Source organism: Arachis duranensis, chromosome 10 (assembly GCF_000817695.3).
Source record: "Arachis duranensis cultivar V14167 chromosome 10, aradu.V14167.gnm2.J7QH, whole genome shotgun sequence".
Taxonomy (NCBI): Eukaryota; Viridiplantae; Streptophyta; class Magnoliopsida; order Fabales; family Fabaceae; genus Arachis; species Arachis duranensis.
In genome coordinates this window covers 2808947-2829813 of record NC_029781.3, presented here as the reverse complement: position 1 = coordinate 2829813, position 20867 = coordinate 2808947, and the positions used below count along the sequence as shown (strand labels likewise).

General features: G+C 32.5%; 3 protein-coding genes across 3 annotated transcripts; all 3 read left to right on the top strand.

The window, feature by feature from the left end:
- The first annotated feature begins 7840 nt into the window (after nucleotides 1-7840).
- LOC107468243 (transcription factor bHLH162) lies at nucleotides 7841-9438 on the top strand. The gene is made up of 3 exons (XM_016087497.3): nucleotides 7841-8040; nucleotides 8208-8528; nucleotides 9115-9438. Exons 1-3 carry the CDS (start codon nucleotides 7903-7905, stop codon nucleotides 9199-9201), a joined length of 546 nt encoding a protein of 181 aa, XP_015942983.1. The 5' UTR covers nucleotides 7841-7902; the 3' UTR covers nucleotides 9202-9438.
- A 1337-nt stretch (nucleotides 9439-10775) lies between these two features.
- On the top strand, nucleotides 10776-13665 carry LOC107468302 (eukaryotic translation initiation factor 3 subunit D). Its single transcript, XM_016087563.3, has 2 exons — nucleotides 10776-12412; nucleotides 13412-13665. Exon 1 carries the CDS (start codon nucleotides 10847-10849, stop codon nucleotides 12407-12409), a length of 1563 nt encoding a protein of 520 aa, XP_015943049.1. The 5' UTR covers nucleotides 10776-10846; the 3' UTR covers nucleotides 12410-12412; nucleotides 13412-13665.
- A 756-nt stretch (nucleotides 13666-14421) lies between these two features.
- LOC107468368 (uncharacterized) lies at nucleotides 14422-17372 on the top strand. Its single transcript, XM_016087652.3, has 4 exons — nucleotides 14422-14774; nucleotides 14869-14941; nucleotides 15255-15320; nucleotides 15840-17372. The coding sequence occupies exons 1-4, from the start codon at nucleotides 14728-14730 to the stop codon at nucleotides 15984-15986; spliced, it is 333 nt and encodes a 110-aa protein (XP_015943138.1). The 5' UTR covers nucleotides 14422-14727; the 3' UTR covers nucleotides 15987-17372.
- The last annotated feature ends 3495 nt before the right edge of the window (nucleotides 17373-20867 follow it).

Sequence of the window (20867 nt, the reverse complement as noted above, 5' to 3'; positions counted from 1 at the left end):
TTATACACTTAACTTGTTTTTCAAAATGTACTCTGACAAAATTCACAAAATTAATAACCAATTGTGATGCTTCAGATTTGGTTTTCATAAAAAAAATCCAAGTGAATTTGCTCTTACCATCCACCACAGTCAAAAAATACCTATGTCCTTCATTGGAAGGGACAGAAATAGGACCCCAGATATCCATATGAACTAAATCAAAACAATCTTTTATTTTAGTTGTACTAAGATTAAAAGATAATTTTTTTTGTTTTGCAAAATGACATGAATCACAAGGAATTTTTGAAGCAATACTATCTATAAAAGGATAATACTTCTTCAGAAAAATCAATTTATGCATGGGTATGTGTTCTAATCTAAGATGCCAAATGTTGTTGTGCTCACTGTGTGAAGGTGTGGTGGGATGAGTAGTAGTAGTAGTTACCGCCAATGAAGCTTGCTTTGTTGGAAGAGGGGGAAAATGAGAGAATTCTGGTTCTCTACTCATTGTATATAACCCTTCTATACACTCAGCAATGGCAATCATTTTTGATGTGGATCTATCTTGTATCTCACAACACTTATCATTGATTAACAATTGACAATGTAAGTTTGAGGTTAACTTTGACACAGATATCAATTTAAAATCAAAAGAAGGAATGTATAAAACATTTTTGAGAAAAAAATTTTTAGAGAATGTGATTGTGCCAATGATGGTGCTAATAGTTTTGGTTCCATTTGGCAATATCACATTGATTGGATCAATATTTTGAAAACTTGCAAAATCTTTTAAGTCAAAAGTCACATGATCTGTTGCACCGGAATCAATGATCCATAGTGCAGATTTTGGAGTGATAATGCTCATAATTCTCGCATTAAAATGTAATGCAATGGTTTTACCTGGAGTGGAAGTGTGAATGGAATTAGTCAAAATTTGATTTGCATTATGAGGTTGTTGCTGCACACTTTTGTCTTTGATCAACTCTAACAAGGCAAGTCTTTGCTCTGGAGTGAATCCAGATCTTGATTTTCCAATGTTCTCTTGGAGACAATTGGGCTGGAATTGTTTGTCACTGAGTATATCATCATGCCCCTCAGTGATCACGTGATTGATGGTGGTGTTATGTTGCTGCCATTGGTAGAAGTGGGAGGAGTACCCATGCTTCTTATAGCATACATCTTCTGTGTGGCCTTGCTTGTTGCAATGAGAGCAAGCCAATGTAGCTCCACGACCTCTGCAATGGGAGGATCTGTTTGCCATGTTTGCCATTTTGAGAAATCAATAAATCACAGAGTAATAGGGATTCAGATCTTCTTCCTTCCAACTCGTTGATCGGAACAGCTATGTTCACCAAGAAAGAATCTTGCGAAATAGCCTCTCATCAAACTCTATTGGATGAGTTTGAAGGAAGAGGTAAGAATGGGGAAAAGAAAATGTCGAAAGAAAAATTAGGGATAGAAAGAAAATGGCAAAATTGGATTCGCAACTTTTTCTTTTCTTTTTTTGATTCACAGCTTGGTTGCTCTCCACGCTCACCGCACCATGAAGAAAATCTCATACCCTAAGCTGTTCAAGCTGTGATGTTGATGGTTTGATGAATCAGAAAAGATTAAGAGAGGGAGAGAGATAGGTTCTTCTCATTATTGGAGAGAATGAAAAATCCCCCTTAGAAAATATTTGTTGAGTTATTACACCTTATATACTATGTACTTTTTTTTATGTACTCTCACTAAAAAATAATTACAATGGTAAACCTATTATTGATAAAGAAATAATCTAGGTAACAAGAAATCTTATAAAATTAAAATGTTATTACGTTCCATACATTATATAGACACCAAAAAAATATAATGTCATTGACTCTCAAATTAAATGACAAAAATAATTAGGAAATTAAATTTGTTTTCACTAGACAATAGGTTTTTGTGTTTGAATTTGATAAAGAAAAAGAAAAAGGGATGTATCACTTTATTTAGGCCCCTCTCATTATTCTATCATTATTTTATTAGATTATAATAAGAGATATACTACTTATACGATAATTTCATATTGATAGGTTGTTATAAGTGAATTAATATATAGTAAATAATTTTAAAAAATGATGTGAAATGGTAATTTCAATTTTTAATTGATAATATCAAAGTGTGAATTTTTTGTGATACATGTTCTAAATAAGATCAAGAAAATTTATGTGACAAGTAAAAAGTTATCATCTATTATTATCTATTAATTATAATTCTATCTTAATTTTATTTGTTTGTGCGTATATTTTAAACACATATTTTTAAAGTTTAACTTTCTATTTTGAATTTAAAATAATTGATTAGCATTATTATTTCTTTTTGTTCAGATGAAAATAACTATAGTATTAGTAAAACACCGTTACGTGTTATAAATTTATATGTTAGTCACACAAAAAAATTATAATGTTATGTTTATGTTAATTCCTTTGAATCCTTTTTAAAATAATAAACATTCGAGTAAATATTTTTTTAGTCCCTCATCATATATAATCAAAAGATAAAATGATTTTTTACAATTTAAAAATTTCTGATCGATTTTCAATCATTTAAATAATTATTTAATTGATCTTTAATTATTTAAGTAATTAGTCTAAACAATTTATGTAAATAATGACCTACTAATATAGTAGAGAGTAAAAATTATTTAAACTAATTACTTATATAATTAAAGATCTATCACGGTCTAAAATAAACCATGATCAACGTTCAGAAAAATAATCTCCAAGCAAGTCTAACCGAATCAAATATAAGTTGAATAAGAAAATTACAAATATTTTAAATAAATTTACAATGTCTAAAATGAATAATTACATATTTTTAACAAACAAAAAAAAATAAATATGGGTGAATCCTACTTATAACATATAGAGCAGATGACGTCTAAGAACTCAACAACGAATAGATACCCATTGCAAATCATTACTCTTGAATAGAAAGGCTCACATAATCAAATATTTATTCCTGAAAAATATTTTTAGAAAAACGGAGTGAATTTTGTAACCCAGTGACTAGATAGTACATCTATAATTCACATGAGACCATATAAACATAATTTTAGTTAGAAGATAATAATTTATATAAATAAGTGAATCAATAAGTGAGTTCTCATATAGAAATCAAATCAAAGGTCCACACTTGGGCAGCTCCACCTCTATGGGTAGCCCTTTCCTCTTGTGTGTCCTAACAAAATAACAGATCTAACGTGTGGCTTACACGTTAGGCTAGCAACGCCCCTATTAGCTGAGATCTGAGCCAGATGTATCTAGATTAATGTCATAACTGCCGCTAACTACGGCTTTTTAATACGTGCCTCTCAAACCAATTCAAACATATAATTTCAAATATAACAAATTCTTCGGTCTTTCAAACACGAGGTATCAAATCAAATCAAATAATACTTTCTTATCTAAATCATATTCAATTATATTTTCTCAGTCTTAAGGCATTTCAAATATATTTCACAATTTTTAAAATAAGTGAATACCGACAAATACTTCAATGTTTCAAAAATACATATTCGAGTAAAATCAAATGTTTTAAAATAATATAAAACTTCTTCAAACATACATATAGTCTCATAAAAACATATAGTCTCATGTGCATATTAAAATGAGTTTAACAAGGATAAATATTTAGTTCTAATAAATCGATCATTCAAATTAATTTAAAATCTTTTGATAAAAATATTTGTAAGTATAATTATAAATCCAGGCACCGTATATCAAAATAATTATAGCAAAGCCAAATAATTATAAATATAAAGTCTACTCACAAATTGGTCCCAAGGGACCGAAGAAACCAAACTAGAGTGCCAAGATAAAAGGTGAGGAAGGTTGAAGTATAATGGAATGAAAGAGCACGAAATTTGAACCAAGGTAGTAGCAACAACTTCGATTCTTCACTGCAGCAACCTCAACAACAACCCTAGTATCAATAACATAGAACAACCACAGTAACAATGGTAGCAAATCTAATAGCCTACTATGGTTTAAACTAAGTAAAGACAAAAAAGGACAGCAAACATGATAGGACAGAGTCAATAATAGAGCTTTATGGCAAGACAATGCAGAACAAGTTTAGTCTTACCCAAAGTTGCGAGAACCAGACCAGTCAATAAACCAGTGAGACGACTAGTTCACTGGTTCAATGATTCAATCGGGGTTCAACCGGAATTTGACCAGTTTAATTAAATATTAAATAAAATTATTAAAAATTTAATATATAATTTTAAATATTTAAATTTCAATAAAATTTAACCTCATAAAATTTAAATTTTAAAATTTAAAATTTTAGTTTATAACCTAATAATAAAAAATAACAAACAAATCAGTAATACTAATAACCACTAACCATTGAATTTGCAAACATAATCATAATTTAAACATGGAACAAACAAACATAATTACAAAAACATATGAAATCAAATTGCAGTAACAAATTAAAAACAAAACAAAAACACAATTTAAAACTTACAAAAACAGAAGACAGCATCACTCAACAGAAATCAAATGCAGAAGACAACAATGAAAAAATAACAATTAACCCAGACAAACAAGCAACAATCAACATAACCAAATTCAAAAAATAGCAATTAACTCCCGAAAATGAAAACTGAAGCAGGGTAGGGATCTGCTTACAAACTCAAAAATTCAGAAACTCAATTTAAGAAGAAATTAGCAAACTCAGAATAAAAAATCAGAAACCAAATAAAAGTACAAAAGCAAGCAAAAGTAAATTGAAGATCGGCGGCGAAGGAGGAATCCAAGTGACGGCGATGGAAGAGGGGAAGTGAGCTCGGGCACAGAGGGGATTGAAGACAGGCTTGACGTGCGAGAGAGAGGGATCGACGATGAGGATGGACCGACGAAGACATGATTTCAAGGTGGCCAACGACGACGAAGACAGAGGCGGTGACATCAACAGCGAGCATACCTGGCGACGCGAGGTGAAGCGATCCAGGAGAAGAGAATCGTGACGGCGGGGCTCGACGCTTGCTAAGGAGAATAGTTCTCGGTGATGGCGGCGCTGGTCGTTGGCTGTTGTTGCTGGCGGTCTGGGAGAAAGAGAGCGGCTAGGGTTTCGTGTGGAGATCAGACACAGAGAAAGAGGGGCTGGGTGTTGACTGAGTTAATGGGTTGTGGGTGTGTGCGAGAGAGAAGGGAGGGGGTTTTATATGTATTTATTTATTTTTTTAACTAAAAATCGGTAAAAATTCGTCTAGTTCAAGCGATTCACTGATTAACCATCGGTTTGACCGATTTTTTCACCAGTTTTTTACCAGACGGTTTTTCACTTCAACCAAACCGACTAAGGAATCGGTTTTCAGTTAACCCAGTTGAACCGGCTGGTCCGGTTTGATTTTCAGAACATTGGTCATACCAAAGGAAATAAGAGGATGGAGCATCAGCAGCTCCGGTGACCCCCCACCGGCAAGGACAGAACAGGCATAAGCAAAGCTGAGCTAGGGCAAACTTGCAGAGTTTCTAACAGTGGCTTCGGGTGACATCAGCACTGTTCCCGGTGACCAGAGGCGCGTTGGCGCAGCCTGTAGCAACAATGAAGGCATACCAACTCCCCCTCCTTGCGAGAATCTCCTCTCTCTGACCATTGCCTTTCTCTCTCCTCAGCGAGCTCCTCTCTCTCTTCGAAGCCCTATACCCGCAGCTGTGACGGCGACGACGAAGCTCCTCTTCCAGTGGCAGCAACAAGGTGCGGCTGTGACGAGATGTCATTCCCTCCCTCTGTTCTGTGTCGCGTCTTTCTCTTTCACATGCGGTGGCTTCTTGTGGCGGCAATGGAGTCCTCGACGACGGCAGTGGCGCCGGCGCCGTCCCTTCCTCCTCTCTCTTCTTCTTTTCGATCCTCACTCTCTCTGCTTCTCCTGTGTGTGTATGTGTGTAGCGTGTGAGATGAGAGTTGAGAGTGTGAGTAAATTTTGAAATTAGGATTAGATTTGGGAAAAAAATAATAAAAGTATTGTAGGGATTTTACAAGATCGGATAGAAATTTTTAAATTATAAAAAATTGTTTTATTTTTTGAATAAATAATTGGTGAAAAAAAATCTACTAACATTTTATTATATTATAAACCCTTTGTAACATTTGGACCCACTAAATAAGTAGACACGTTTGAAAATATTGAGGTACAGTTTTGAACAAATATTGTAGATATGTAGATGATATTGCCGTGTATAAACCTGCTAGTTAGGAGTAAGGACCACAGAAGATGGAAGGTGGAGCCCCCTGTGGGGTTTGAATCTCAATAACCGAATTAACTTTGGTTAGCAGCAAAAAGCTGCACTATTCTGCTTTTGTAAAAGAAGAAACGCAAACCACCGATTGCGATCCCATTTATTTTCAGTAATTGACAACGCTCTTACTATTTTCAGAATAAACTTGGATTGGTAGTTTTTTCTGTGTTCTCACGCTATTTGAATTACTAATTCGACCGATAAAAATTAATGCATTACAGTTGTGAATTTTATTTAAGAATTTATTATTAATAAAAATTAATCTGTTATGAATCTAAATTTTATTTAAAAATTTATTATTGGTCAATAAATTATTGTACAAAAAGAAACTCAAATCTCAACATTTTTTTAAGTTGACGAATGAATTGATTATCCGACCAATCTAAGTTGGTTCATTCAATTTGATATTGTGATTAATTTACTAATTTATTTAAGTGCCGAAAATTCGATTTTTGCTTTGTACTTATAATAATTTATTGATTAATAAATTCTTAAATAAATTTTAAAGTTATGATTGATTTATTTTTAATTTGTTAAATTAAAAATACTGTAAAAAATAAAAAGTTATTATTATTTATAGATTAATATATAGTTAAAATTATCTCAAATTACATGTGCATTAATGAGTAAGATTACAGAACTAATACAATTTATTTTGTTTTAGTTAACAGTTTTTTTTTTTTAACCAAAGATAGGAGACTCGAACCCCCGCAACCTCTTAATTGAGTATGGAGAGACTATGCCATTTGAGCTATTACTCATTGGCTTGTTTTAGTTAACAGTTAGACAATAATATTTAAAAACATTAATTAAAAATAAAGTATTAGACTATTAGATTAAGGATATTATATTACTGACTACAAAAGTTGGCTAATATAAATTAAGTGCATCTTTAGGCGTCATTATTTTGTTAAAAAAGATCTTTTTCAATGAAAAAAGATCTTTTTTTATTTTTTAACGTGTTTGGCAAATTTCTAGTAATAAAAGTAAAAGCACTAGTAAAATAAAAAAAAGATCTTTTTTGAGAAACTGTAATTTACATCTTTTTTTAAAAGATATTTTTTCCTTAAAAAAAGATATTTTTCATGTAATAAATAAACAAAAAAGTACTTTTATATTGTTATATCCAAATATAATTGATAGATAAAAAGACCTTTTTACATGAGATATCCAAACATAAAATTACTTTTACTTCTCTATAAGATCTTTTAAAAAAAGATAACTTGAAAAAGATCTTTTCTTAGAAACTCACCCAAATAAGCCCTAAGTGGTTAAGCTTTTCTCTTTATACAAGAAACAAGAAACTAACGTCTAAGAAGTCAACATTTATTTATTATTATAAAATTTAATTTTAAGAATTATAATTTAAAATTTAGAACGAATAAAAAATTAAAAATAGAGTATTTTGAGTAAAAAATACGGACTCACTAGTTAAAACTACAAAATAATTTACGCCATACGACATTACGTCACAAACGATTAATTAAACTCATCATAAGACATTTTTACTGCATGTTAATCTTGTAAAGTGATTATATAAGTAAGGTAGCTAGCATTTCCCTTTTGAATTTCAATTTGAAGTTGAAATGATTATGAAGTAGTGAGGGACTTAGAGAGTTAGAGGTGCCTACAAAACATTGATTGATTGATGGAGAAGAAGCACCACCCTGGTGGTTCTACTTGCTCCACCAGAACTGAGAGAAAGTTCATTGAGAGAGAAAGAAGAAACCAAATGAAGGCACTCTATTCCAACCTCAATTCTCTTCTCCCTCCTCAAACTTCAAGGGTATGTATATGCTTTCATCATTTATTTATTTATTTATTTTTTACCAAATATAGAAGACTCGAACACGCAACTTCTTAATTGAGTACGGAGAGATAATGCTATTTGAGCTATTACTTTCATCATTTATTTTGAGTTAACTATATATATATAATAAATATTTTTGGCAGGAGGGAATTTCTTCACTGCCGGATCAGCTAGAGGAAGCCACAAACTACATAAAGAAGTTACAGGTGAAGCTGGAGAAAATGAAGGAAAAGAAGAACACATTATTAAGAACAATTCATCATCAAATACCAAATAATAGATCTCCACAAATTGAGATCCAACAAATGGGATTCACCTTAATGGTTGTTCTCATAACTGCCTTGGATTCTCATTATTTCATGTTCATTGAGGCCATTCGTGTTCTTCATGAAGAAGGTGCAGATGTTGTTAGCGCCAGTTACAAGGTTGTTCAACATGCTGTTTTCCATACAATGCACTGCCAGGTAAAAAACGATAAATTCCGATGGATCTTTAGTATTTTTTAAATATTATATATACTTAAAAAAATTAATTTTTAAATTTATATCTATATTTTTTTGTAAATTTTTAGTGTGAATTTTATATTTTAATATAATATTTTATATTTGTAATTGATTTGGCGAATTTTTTTTATAAGTAGTATAGTTGAAAAAATATGAGACTTAGAATAATTTTTAAAGAAGAAATATAAAGAGCCAATACATGTGCGATACAATAAATATAATGGGGTTAATTTCAAATTAAAATTAAAGTATCGGATGTTTATTTAAAATTGTTCCCATATACTTATTTTAGAATAGTAAAAGTGTATTTGTGTGATTAGTTTCAAGTATTTTAAATTGCACGTTCGATTTAGTAGAATATCAGATGTTTATTATCCTTGGTATCTGGATGGTATGGGTGTATTGTGTTTGATAAATTAGTAGTATTTTATCCTATGGATGTTCATTTTTTAACTCATATTAAACCAAATAAACAGTTCATTGTACACATTGTACAAATACTTCATGGATTCATTTCTAAAAGATTAATCTCTATTGTGATGCGCAGGTAGGGGAGTATGGCAATGGAGCTGCTGCGAGGATATCAGAGAGACTGAAGAAGTTTGTGAATGATTCTACCTATTGTCCCTTTTAGTAATTTCATGGCAATCTAGCTAGTTAGCGAGTTTTGAATGTTCTGATTTTGGTAATGTTTGTTTGTTGGATAAAACGAAAAGATGACGCGTTGTTAATTTAAGCCACACATATGTATGTGATGAGATTGGTCAATTAATTGCCTACATGAAAATATAAAGCTTGGTGTTTTATATACTAATAGCCTTAATATATAGTTATTAGGGCATGCTTTGTTGCTTCGTACGTGATTCAATTATGGACAAGATTCATGAATTGCTATGTTTTTCAATGTTTTTCTTTTGTTCTCTAAATTAGTAATGGTTGTTTCCCAGCCAATTATAATGCTGTTCTTTGATTGTATTGGAAGCTGGAAGATGTACTGTAGAGGTTGTTATATTTGACTTTTTGCTGCTATATTATTACTTCAAAAACTAAACTTGTGATTATTTCTTGAAAATGCTTTTAGAACAATATATATAAAATTGGGACAAATATTTCTATGCTCCTTGGTATAATTAAATGATGATATTCTAAGATATACTTTTGGTAACTAATAAGTATCAGCAAAATGATATGTATTATTGACTGATGATCACTGTATTTGTCCGAATGCATGCAAGATAACCTCCATACCAAGTAGTGGACATACAAAAGAACCCAAAGATTAGTTACGATATGGTTTGTTATAAAAAAAATTACCAATAATTTATTATCTAATACTATGTAATCAATCATTTTTATAAAAAGAGAGAATATACTTAATTAGTTGATATTTTTTTATATGTATTTAATAAAATGGAAATAATTTAATTCATTAGTGATCATTGTGTTACAGATATAATTATTAATATTGTCTTCTCTATTTATCAGTTTAAATTTTTGAAATGAGTAGTTTTATAACATGTATGTTGATATCAGAGCTTTGTGTATGAAAGATTTAAAATTTATCTTTAGTGAATCCAAAAATAAAAAATAGCATACAACAAATAAATTTATTTAAAAAAAATGTCTATGCAAAAATCAAATATTTATTATTAACCCTATCAATTTTAAAATTTAAATTTTAAATAAAAAATTATTTAAAAGATATTTTTTAACATATCTCATTTATACACGAGATAAGTAATTAGTGCAAAATGAAATTTATGAGTATTTTTTTTTATCTTCAGTTTAAATTAAGATAAGAAACAAAATATAAAAATTAGAAATATCTAAAAAGATAGTATTTATTTTATTATTTATAGGTAAATGTGAGAAGTAACCGAGTGAAATAGGTTAATTATTAAAAAAGATAGAAAAACATATATTATTCAAATCAAAATTAAACCATATTAAATATGATATGATCCGCCAAAATTAAATTAGAACAAATCTAATAAATTATTTTAGTATAATATATCATGATAGTATTATCTCATTATCTGAAATCAGTACCCCCCAAAAAAATTCATCTCAAATTAATTGTTGATGTTTGGGTCGGAGTTTCTTATAATATTCTGTAACTGTTTGGGTCCATTAGAAGCAGAGAGAGCCCAGGCCCAAGAGATTATAACAAAATTGGCAACCCTGAATCCAAATCTAGGGTTTTGGTAGTCAGATTCTGCTGCCATAGCAACACACTGAAGAACCACTCTTCTCCGGAGATTGAATCCTTGATTCCACCAATGGTTGGAGCTTTCGAAGACTGGACCCGCAACTTCAACAACCCGTCCCGCCCTAAGAACCCCGCCGATTCCGTATTCGACTTCTCCAACGACGATTCCTTCCCTGCCTCCGCTGATGACGACTCCTCCTTCCGCCTCGTTGACGGTAAGCCCCCTCCAAGGCCCAAATTCGGCCCAAAGTGGCGCTTCCAGCAGCAGCGCCAGCTCCCCCAGCGCCGCGACGAGGAAGTCGAGGCCCGAAAGCGCGAGGCCGAGAAGGAACGTGCCCGCCGCGATCGCCTCTACCACCTCAACCGCTCAAACGCCAACGCCAACCGCCGCGAAGCCGCCGTGTTCAAATCGTCCGTCGATATCCAACCGGAATGGAACATGCATGACCAGATCCCCTTCTCCACCTTCTCAAAGCTCTCGTTCTCCGTCCCTGACCCCGAAGATCTCCTCCTATGCGGTGCTCTTGAGTACTACGACCGCACCTATGACCGCATCACACCGAAGAACGAGCGCCGCCTGGAGCGATTCAAGAATCGCAACTTCTTCAAAGTCACCACCACTGATGATCCCGTTATTCGCAGGCTCGCCAACGAGGACAAGGCGACGGTTTTTGCAACCGACACTATCCTCTCCACACTCATGTGCGCCCCTAGGTCGGTTTATTCATGGGACATCGTTGTGCAGCGCGTTGGGAACAAGTTGTTCTTCGATAAGCGTGATGGCTCCCAGCTTGATTTGCTCTCTGTTCATGAAACTTCCCAAGAGCCTCTTCCCGAGGCTAAGGATGATATCAACTCTGCACATTCGTTGAGTGTTGAAGCTGCTTATATTAACCAGAATTTCTCTCAACAGGTTCTTGTTAGGGACGGAAACAAGGTGAGTTTCGATGAACCTAATCCTTTTGCTAACGAGGGCGAGGAAGTTGCATCTGTGGCCTATAGGTATAGGAGGTGGAAGCTCGATAATGATATGTATCTCGTGGCGAGATGTGAGGTGCATAGTGTTCTTGAGCTGAATAAGAACAAGTCTTTCCTTACTTTGAATGCTTTGAATGAGTTTGATCCCAAGTATTCCGGTGTCGATTGGAGGCAGAAGTTGGAGACTCAAAGGGGAGCTGTGTTGGCCACTGAGCTCAAGAACAATGCTAATAAGTTGGCTAAGTGGACTGCGCAGGCGCTGTTGGCCGGCGCCGATATGATGAAGCTGGGATATGTGTCTAGAATCCATCCCCGTGACCATTTCAATCATGTGATTTTGGCTGTGGTTGGGTACAAGCCTAGGGACTTTGCGGCGCAAATCAATTTGAACACGTCTAATATGTGGGGAATTGTTAAGTCTATTGTGGACTTGTGCATGAAGCTCAATGAGGGTAAGTATGTTCTTGTGAAGGACCCGTCTAAGCCGCAGGTTAGGATCTATGAGGTCCCGCCCGATGCATTTGAAAACGACTATGTGGAGGAGCCACTTCCTGAGGAGGAACAAGTTCAACCTCCAGCAGAGGGTGCTGATGGTGTAGATACAAATGTTACTGCAAACGAGGCTGAGGCTAAGGAGATAGATGATCAAGCTTAGAAGGTAATTGAATGAACTCAGGTTCATGCTCTGATTTGTTTCGTGCTCTGTTCATGTTTTTTTTCATTTGGGAAACTGTTTGCGTTTTTCAATGCTTTGTGACTCTATTGCGAGGATTGGCCCCTTATAGTTGCTTAGTTTGAGTGAATGAACAAATAGATTGATAATTTGGAAAAAGCTGGTGATGCCTATTTTAAGTATGTGAGATTATGACTTTATGGTAGTAGAATTTATGTGAACATTCTTATAATCCGTGGTAGATGTCTTTTAGGCTTCTCTAGGATTTTGGTGTTTGCTGCATTCTTCTCTGCCACATGCTTGTTGGAATTTCTAGAATGTGAGGGAAAACCTATATATGCATATCCTATTCTTTCAGGCTTCTCTATCAATACTTGTGTAACTAAGATAAAATTAAGCTTTTCAACGCCTGTGGTGCACCACTTCAATGCCTTTGCTTTGTTTACCAACCTTTTCCCATAAAAAGGGCAGCCTGGTACCTAAGCATCATGCGTTAACACATGGTATGGAGAAGGGCTGTACCCAATAAATAAAATATTCAAGTGGACACCGTTTATTTGTAAAACCTGTGTTGCGCTTGGGACGAATGATTTCTGATTTACATGGGTTTAAGTTTTATATGAGGTTATTTAATCCTGGTATGTCAAATATCATCTTCATTTACGTGAAAGCACTTGATTGAGGACAACAACTAGATTTTTATGCTGATAATGCCTTGAAATTAAACTTTGTATTATGAATTTAACTCTTGTAGTATATTCATTGTTTGGGCATTGGTCACTTTTTTGTTCTATCTTGTGTTTGGACATACAATGAGTATTTATAAGTGACCTATGCGAACATTAATGCCGTTTGATGGGATTAAAACTTAATTTAAGCTAATAGTAATATTTAATCGTGTTTTCACTTGTTTGATGTACACAAGTCACGATCAGAACCTAATTTTTGCTAATTGTAATATTTGATTGTGTTTTCACTTTTCAGAGGTTAACGGCTCTTCAACTAGGAGCACTGGAGTGGTTCTGCGCTTTCAATTGTTTTCTATTTTCTTTTTCACCTTTCCAAGTGCCGGTTTAGAGTTTATTTTTCCCTCTATGTCCTTTACCAGTGCCCAATTGGGTGGCAGGTTTTTGCTGTTACGGATACGGTCTATGGAACCAAAATTCATAGAGCATGAGATGTTTATTTATATTTATATGTTATGTTTTGACATTTATATGGTTGTACCTTGTGTATTACTTCGGCTTTGTTATTCACCCCCTCCTTTCTTTACTAAACAAAAACTTAGATGTTCAGGTAAACAATAACAACTCATTTTGGAATTATTCGGTGGTCTCCAATTATTTTCACAACTTTGGTGAAATGACTTGAATTTACATGTTAATCCCAGAAATACACTTTCTAGGATTTGTGAAATGCATCAAATTTAGGTGGTAATAGAACAAAATGCCACACGAAACAAATTAAACGGTGATTTCATTATTAAAAATTTGGGGTTCGACTTCGACCACATAATCATTGGTGATTGATGATCTAAAGTGCCGGCAAAGACAATTAGGCAACTCAAATTGTAATTTATATGTCAAAATGCAATTTGAACCACTCAATCATCGATGATTGATGATCCAAACCACTATTGTATTTGTTATTAATCAATAATTATCTAACAAATGCCAATTAGAACCACGTAGAGTCTTCGATCAATTAGTGTATCACGTATAAAATTTGGCAATTAAGAATTGTGAATACTGAACAGGGGTTAACTCATTGTTAAATAAAATCTCAAGTTCAATTAGGAATCAGCTATATTTCTTTATTGGGCCATTCTGTGGAATTTCACTCTTTTTGGGGATATATTTAAATTTTTGGGCCAAAGCCACACAGTATATGGATGGCAACCCAAAAGATGATGTCCCAGGTGTTGGTGTCAACCGGACTCGCAAGTTTGGGTTGAAAACGAAACCGGGGAATGAGAGGAGAGGGCTTCGCTGCGTGATGAGAAGCTGGAAGGGGCGGGAGCTGTCACGGCGAGGATGAACACGATCGGGTGATAAGAGGAAGATGGCTACCGCATCCATTGATGAGGGAAACGCAGTTTTTTCCCCGGGTCGGGTTGGGGACTTGGAGCTTATGTATTGGGTCTGGGCCAGGTATTGGGCCGGGTCCATGACCAAAAAAGAGAAACACCCAAGTTTCCTTCTCTTGCTCGAATTGAAATTGGAATTTAGCCATTCCCATTTGATTGCTTCTTCTTCCCCAGAAATTATTCCAGTTCGAAATCCCAATTTCTTTCTTTGACTATGGAACCTGGAAGATTTGATCCAACTTACTCCTCAGAGTTATTGAAGTACTTTCCCTTCAACCTGCGCCGTGCTTCTTTTTTTCTTCAATTTTTTTTTTTTTGGAAACCTAGTTTGATTCTGATTTTTATGTTGAAATAGGCATATGGATAAGCAGAATGAGATCCTTATGGAAGCCTACAGATCAATGCTCCATGAATCGCAAAAACTTCAGGTTCTTTGCTTGGCACTACCCCTGAATTTTCCTGTCTCTAATTTAATTTGTGCTTTTTTACTATTTTAGCTATTCTCTTTGAAATAGAAATTACATTCTTCATTTAGATAGTCCTAGTTTGATGCATTTTTCAATAACAAATGTGATGTTTGTAAGAGAGAAAATACTTTCTGGTTTATATTGGGACTGTGATACTGATTTCTGGTGGCATGTATCAATGAATTTCCGAATAATGATTTACTTTTTGTGTGACATGTTTGTATTAATTCATCGACATTAATTCATCACTAAGTTATGGAGTTCTAATTAATAGGTCGAAGAAGAAATGCTTATGCACAAGCTCTATGAAGTTATGTCAGCTCATGGTCTAACTAAAAAGGTATCTTGATCACTCATCTCATCTCATCTCTTTTACAGTTTAGGTTTAGGGTTTGATCATTTGAATCCCATAAGGACCTAACTTTGATTCTCACCGCTTCCAAAAAAACCATTTTAATAGATTATCTATAAGTACATAAAACACTTGTATTTCTGTAATGCTCTAATTCTGGTAGGATGATTGGTGTCATATCTATCTAAATCTTTTAATATCAAGAAATAAATCCTGCATAGTTGTTTTGTTTGGATGGACACAGCTTTATTCTTTTTTTTTTCCGATTACTGAGTTTGTCCAAAAGATTTAATTAGTAATTGTACATTTTTCAATGGATAATCTCACTAAAAGATACATTTTTCTGTTTTATTTGTGTCCCATAAAATGAATGAACATGAATTAACATACAGATTATAGTAGTTGTAATCTAGAATTTCCCCTCCTGTTTCATTGGAGGTGCATTCCATATGTATTATATATTTAGCTTCAAATATGTTTTATTTATTTATGTATTCTTGTGTGTAGAGTGATGCCAATTCCAATGCTGCTGATAATGTTGGAGCTTTAACTGAAACTAACAATAACGAAGCTGTTACACACCCCAGCAGTATAGAAACTCGAGGGCAACAAAGGGAAGTCACTCCTTTTCGATACACTTATAGGAGGAGATAACAGAAAATAACAGAATGAGTGAGAGAAGCTGGTAGAATTGTGGAGAGAATTGGATTTATTCATTCTCTTACTTCAATATATATTTCACTGGTCTGGAGAATCTCATACTAAAATCTCCTGCACTAGTAACTTCGTTAGCTTCACACTTGAATTACAAGCAACAATTAAGTGAACATAAGTGGAAGATGAATATGGATTGTATTGAAGAAAAATGCAGCAACAAAATGCAATAACAGCACCCTATTTCCCTTTCGAGTCTCGGAATGTGACTCTTTGAGCATCAACTAATTCTTCTGACCCCATTCTCTCACTCCCCTTGTAATATATTTTCCAGTACTCTAACTAACTGTACGGTCCCCTCACTCAGTGTTCTGACTGTTCTCTACTCTACTCTCACTCTATTTTCTCATATAGTAGTCCCTCACCCAAAATGGGGCTTTTCTCATCCTCCTACTAGTTGTTAGCTTGGTTTCGGGTCAGGTTGGTCAGTTGCATCAGCCTTCTTTCTTTCTACTTCTAGTTCTAATTCATCTTTAGCTCAATTCTTCTATCCTTTGTACAGGAGATCTTATAGAAGCTCATGACAAACAGTGAGGACATAGTTTAGATTCATTCACTCATAAATTTGGAACAAATTAGTTGTAGGGGAAATGAAATAGATCTTTCTTTACTCTATATCCTTTGTTTTGTTTTGTGTTTTTTTTCACAGCTTACTCTTTGTAAATGAATGCATTTTCTTGGCAGTGCAAAAGTTATGAAAAAATTTTCACTACAATGTGCAGGACAAAATGATCTTTGCCTTTTTAGCTATAGATCGATGAAACTATGATACTACTCTTAGCTTGATGATGTTGAAATTGCACTCAGTTTCGAGTTTGTTAATTAAATAGATTATTTGTTTCAATTTGTGTGAGGGTAAAGATGTCCTTATATGTTAATAGAACTATAAAAGATATTACATCATTTTACATCATAGGTTGTAAAGGAGATTAAGCACGTGGCACAGGCAAATAGAATTCTGTCAATACCAGTCTGTGTTATGTTGATCAAATCAAATTTCCACACTCTTTACTAATAGAATTTCAATGCCTCTAGAGATGCAAGACTTATCATCCCAAGATGCAAAGTAAAGGCTTGGAGTTGAGTTAGAGCATGTAATAATCAATATATACGAGATATAGCGTAGGCAAATAATAATGTGTGAAATTCTATATCAGTACAAAGCATTCAAATATTTCTTCCCCTGTCCCCCAAAACAATAAATAATGTAAGAAAGGTAGCAAATCACCATGCTGGATGATGAGCCCAAAGGACTTAAGCTATGAAATTTATTGCTAACAATATTCGGCCAACTACTATAAAATTTATAATACACATTTTTCACATATGTGAGTGGTAAATCATATAGATTTTAATGTCATATTAACAATTAAATTAATTTTTAATTTATTCCCAAAAATTAACTCACCAAATGAAAAATATCTCAAATTTTCTAAAAATCATATTTTTAAAAGATGCGTCACTTATAATACACCACAAAGTCAAAGATGATTTTAAAAAATCAAGTACAGCTAGATTTTATACATGACTTCATATTGCTTAAAGTGGAAATAGCAGTTTATAACAGTAGTAGTAATATGAACCGACCTTGTGCAGAAATGAAAGAGCTTTTCGTTTTCATGGTGCAAGCTTGTCAATTCAATGGAAATTTGGAATCAAAATTGTTTCAAACGTGTTGAGTGGTTGCATGCATCTGGCACTATCCTATACATAAATGGACTCTTTTTTTATTAAAAAAAAAAAGAAGAAGAAAAGATTACAGCACTTCAATTAATATACTCTGGTATGCTTGTTGCACTTATAGATTTTATTGTGGTCCCTTCTTTTTCCAATATCCTACTATTTTTACAGCATTTTCGGTATTGTTTTATCCCCTGGCTTGTATAAATTAAAATGGGAATGGAATTGGATTCTGCAATCACTTTTGCTTTTTCTCCTACTCTTGTTTGGTAGCTTAGGATCCTGGAATTGGGAATTACTTCCTTAAGTATAAACTTCAAAGTGGGCATCAATAGGCTCTGACTTGTGAAAAAGCAAGAGTATGTGTTTCATAAGATTGTTCTCTCTTTTCTCTAATGTCCTTATTATTAATCATTTTTTTCAACTTCAGTTACACGTAATCCTTTCCTATAGTCAAATCATTTTTTTAATCATTGATATACATTATTGCACGGAAAAAAATTAAAAAAACTATTCATTCCTTCCTTAAAAATTAAAATTGCATGTGAAAAAGATACTGAAATTAACAGTCTGAATTATGTTTTATGTAAAATATACTGAATTGAGAGTTATATATAATTATCATGTTTGATTTAAGATATTAAATTATTAATTTTCAGAAATTACAGTCTCTTTATCTTCACTTTTTAGAAGTATTAAAGAGATTAACATTTTAATTTTATTTTTGGAGTACCAAGTGTAATACTCAATTTTAGTTCTTTAATCTCAATTCTAGTCTCTAAAAATAAACACTACCTAATTGAACAACTCCAAATTCATCAAAAATAACATTTTTTTAAGGACTCGTATCTTATTATTGTTTTTAAATAACATTGTCTTGTGCTACTCATGCAATTTGACCCATTAATACATGTAATCCTGTATGAGATTGTAATTAGGAGTTATTAACGTTTTAACATGTAAAGACAAATTATAACTACCTCCACTAGAAGAGTCTTAACATGGAAGGATAAACTAAAAGTCTAAAACATTTGTACAACATGCATATTCTTTATGAATCTTAATTTAGAAACATAATAAATTTTTATACCAATTAACCACTACTTTGATGTCTACCAAACAAAACTAGATATCACAGGGTTTACAATATTTAGTAAGATTAAATCCCTAAGAATCTGTAACTGGCATGTACCAAATAAATTTATAGTAGATAGAAACACCACCTATACGTAAATTTTTTTTGCATGACCCTGTGGGACATAGATTGGAAGTAGCTATAAGAGTAATGTAGTGGTTTGTTCTAAAAATTATTAATGAGGTTTGTTCATAGGAATAGGATACACCAAAAATGTAACACAGGAGTTGTTAGCATTAATCAAATATGTGTGTGTTAGGCTGTTAGTTATTTCTATATATAAAAGTAAGATGTTTATAAATAGTTAAATACTCATTTTTTTTCTTAAAGGTTAAAAAAAAGTAAGAGTTTGGATATTATAGTATGAACTATTTCTAAGTTCAACTAAAAAGTCTTTAGGCAATCTCAACTTATTTTTTTAATCTTAAATTTTAAAATTTTCAAAAATAAAAGTTAACAAAATAATTTTATAATAAAAAATTAATTAATATTAATTATTTAAAAGTTAACGTCTATATTTTTTTTCTAAAGACTTACAAATAATCAAGTAAGTGCTATACAAAATACAAAATAAAATTAAGCCCAATTTGGATAAACGATTTAAATAAGCTCTTTTGGAAAAAGAGCTTAAAGGATAAGGATTTTTATTAATAGCAGCTTATAAATAAGTTATTTTGTGTTTGGATTTTTAGTTATAAAAGTACTTATTTTAAAGTTATAGTGTTTGGATAAATAACTCAAAAAATACATTTTTTTTCACAAAAAATGAATATTAAAACAACGATAATAACAAATACTTTTTAATATTGAATGTTGATTTCTATAACCTAATCACTAAAATTACCATTGTTTGGGCAATTAATTCTTTATAATAGCACAATAATAATAGCAGCTATATAAAAATAAAATCACATGAAAAAAAATAAAATTAAAACTGAGATTTTATACCACACACAATGTTAAATACAAATTTAATAATAAAAATAGAGTGGTAAAACAATAAAAAAAACAAAAAGAAATATATGCAATAGGTAGTTCAGATCGAACATTGTTTTAAAATGGTGGTGGAGGATCAATGTTTTCAATAGATAAATCATTACCTAAAAATGATGGCAGATGGGTGAAAATAGTGATAGGGAGTCAATGGTAATGGGAGCCAGTATTTTCAATATTTTTTACAAAGCCAAGAATAAAAGTATTTTTTTTTTGTTTTGAGGTGATTTTTTTTTACGGAAATAATAGAATAACTTCTCAATGAAGAGAAGTCATATATTTCTATTTTTTCAAAAAATTTTAAATTAACTTTTCGAAAAATTAAAAATTTTATTTTTAAATAGTGCCAAACATGCGTACAGTAACTTTTCATAGTTCGAAAATCAGACAAAGTAGCTTTTCCTAGTTTCCAAACGGACTCTAAATTTTCAAAGAATTACTTTACAAGTCCTTTTTTTCCTATGTAACTCAAACCATCCAATGTTTCAAAATCTTAAAAGTAATTCATATGTCTAAATTTATTTACTAATACTTAAGAGAATATTTAGAAAAGAATTGAATTAGAAAGAAAAATGAGTGTAGGTAGAGATAAGGTTAGTAGAGGTTAGTGAGGGTGTGAGAGAGTCAATGGCAAATATTAAACACATTTTGACGCTTTCTGTGTATGACTGCATCAAACCCCACATCCTTCTATTGCCATTACCATATCCCCACTCACGTGTTTCTCTAAAATTCCAAATTTCACCAATTGAACCTTACCATTTCAGACTTCTCACCCTTCTCTTCTTTCTCTTCACACCGCGCTTTAGGCGCGTGCTCTTTCATCTTCAATCATTTATATGCCTCTGCTACTTTCTAAAGGTTATTATTCTACGTAAAAAGTATGGAAAATATTAAAATAATCCTAGTTAGAAGAATACTAAAAATAATTATCAGTATAAAATATATATTAAAATATAAAATATATATTTAAAATAATTTAAATTATATATATATAGTAATTATTTTTAATA

Bases quoted from the DNA above. Each gene is read 5' to 3' on its own strand.
- LOC107468243 (XM_016087497.3), top strand. From the start codon at position 7,903: ATGGAGAAGAAGCACCACCCTGGTGGTTCTACTTGCTCCACCAGAACT. The intron at 8,041-8,207 runs GTATGTATATGC...TATTTTTGGCAG, and splicing joins TCCCTCCTCAAACTTCAAGG to GAGGGAATTTCTTCACTGCC. The intron at 8,529-9,114 runs GTAAAAAACGAT...TGTGATGCGCAG, and splicing joins TCCATACAATGCACTGCCAG to GTAGGGGAGTATGGCAATGG.
- LOC107468302 (XM_016087563.3), top strand. From the start codon at position 10,847: ATGGTTGGAGCTTTCGAAGACTGGACCCGCAACTTCAACAACCCGTCC.
- LOC107468368 (XM_016087652.3), top strand. From the start codon at position 14,728: ATGGAACCTGGAAGATTTGATCCAACTTACTCCTCAGAGTTATTGAA. The intron at 14,775-14,868 runs GTACTTTCCCTT...ATGTTGAAATAG, and splicing joins TACTCCTCAGAGTTATTGAA to GCATATGGATAAGCAGAATG. The intron at 14,942-15,254 runs GTTCTTTGCTTG...TCTAATTAATAG, and splicing joins ATGAATCGCAAAAACTTCAG to GTCGAAGAAGAAATGCTTAT.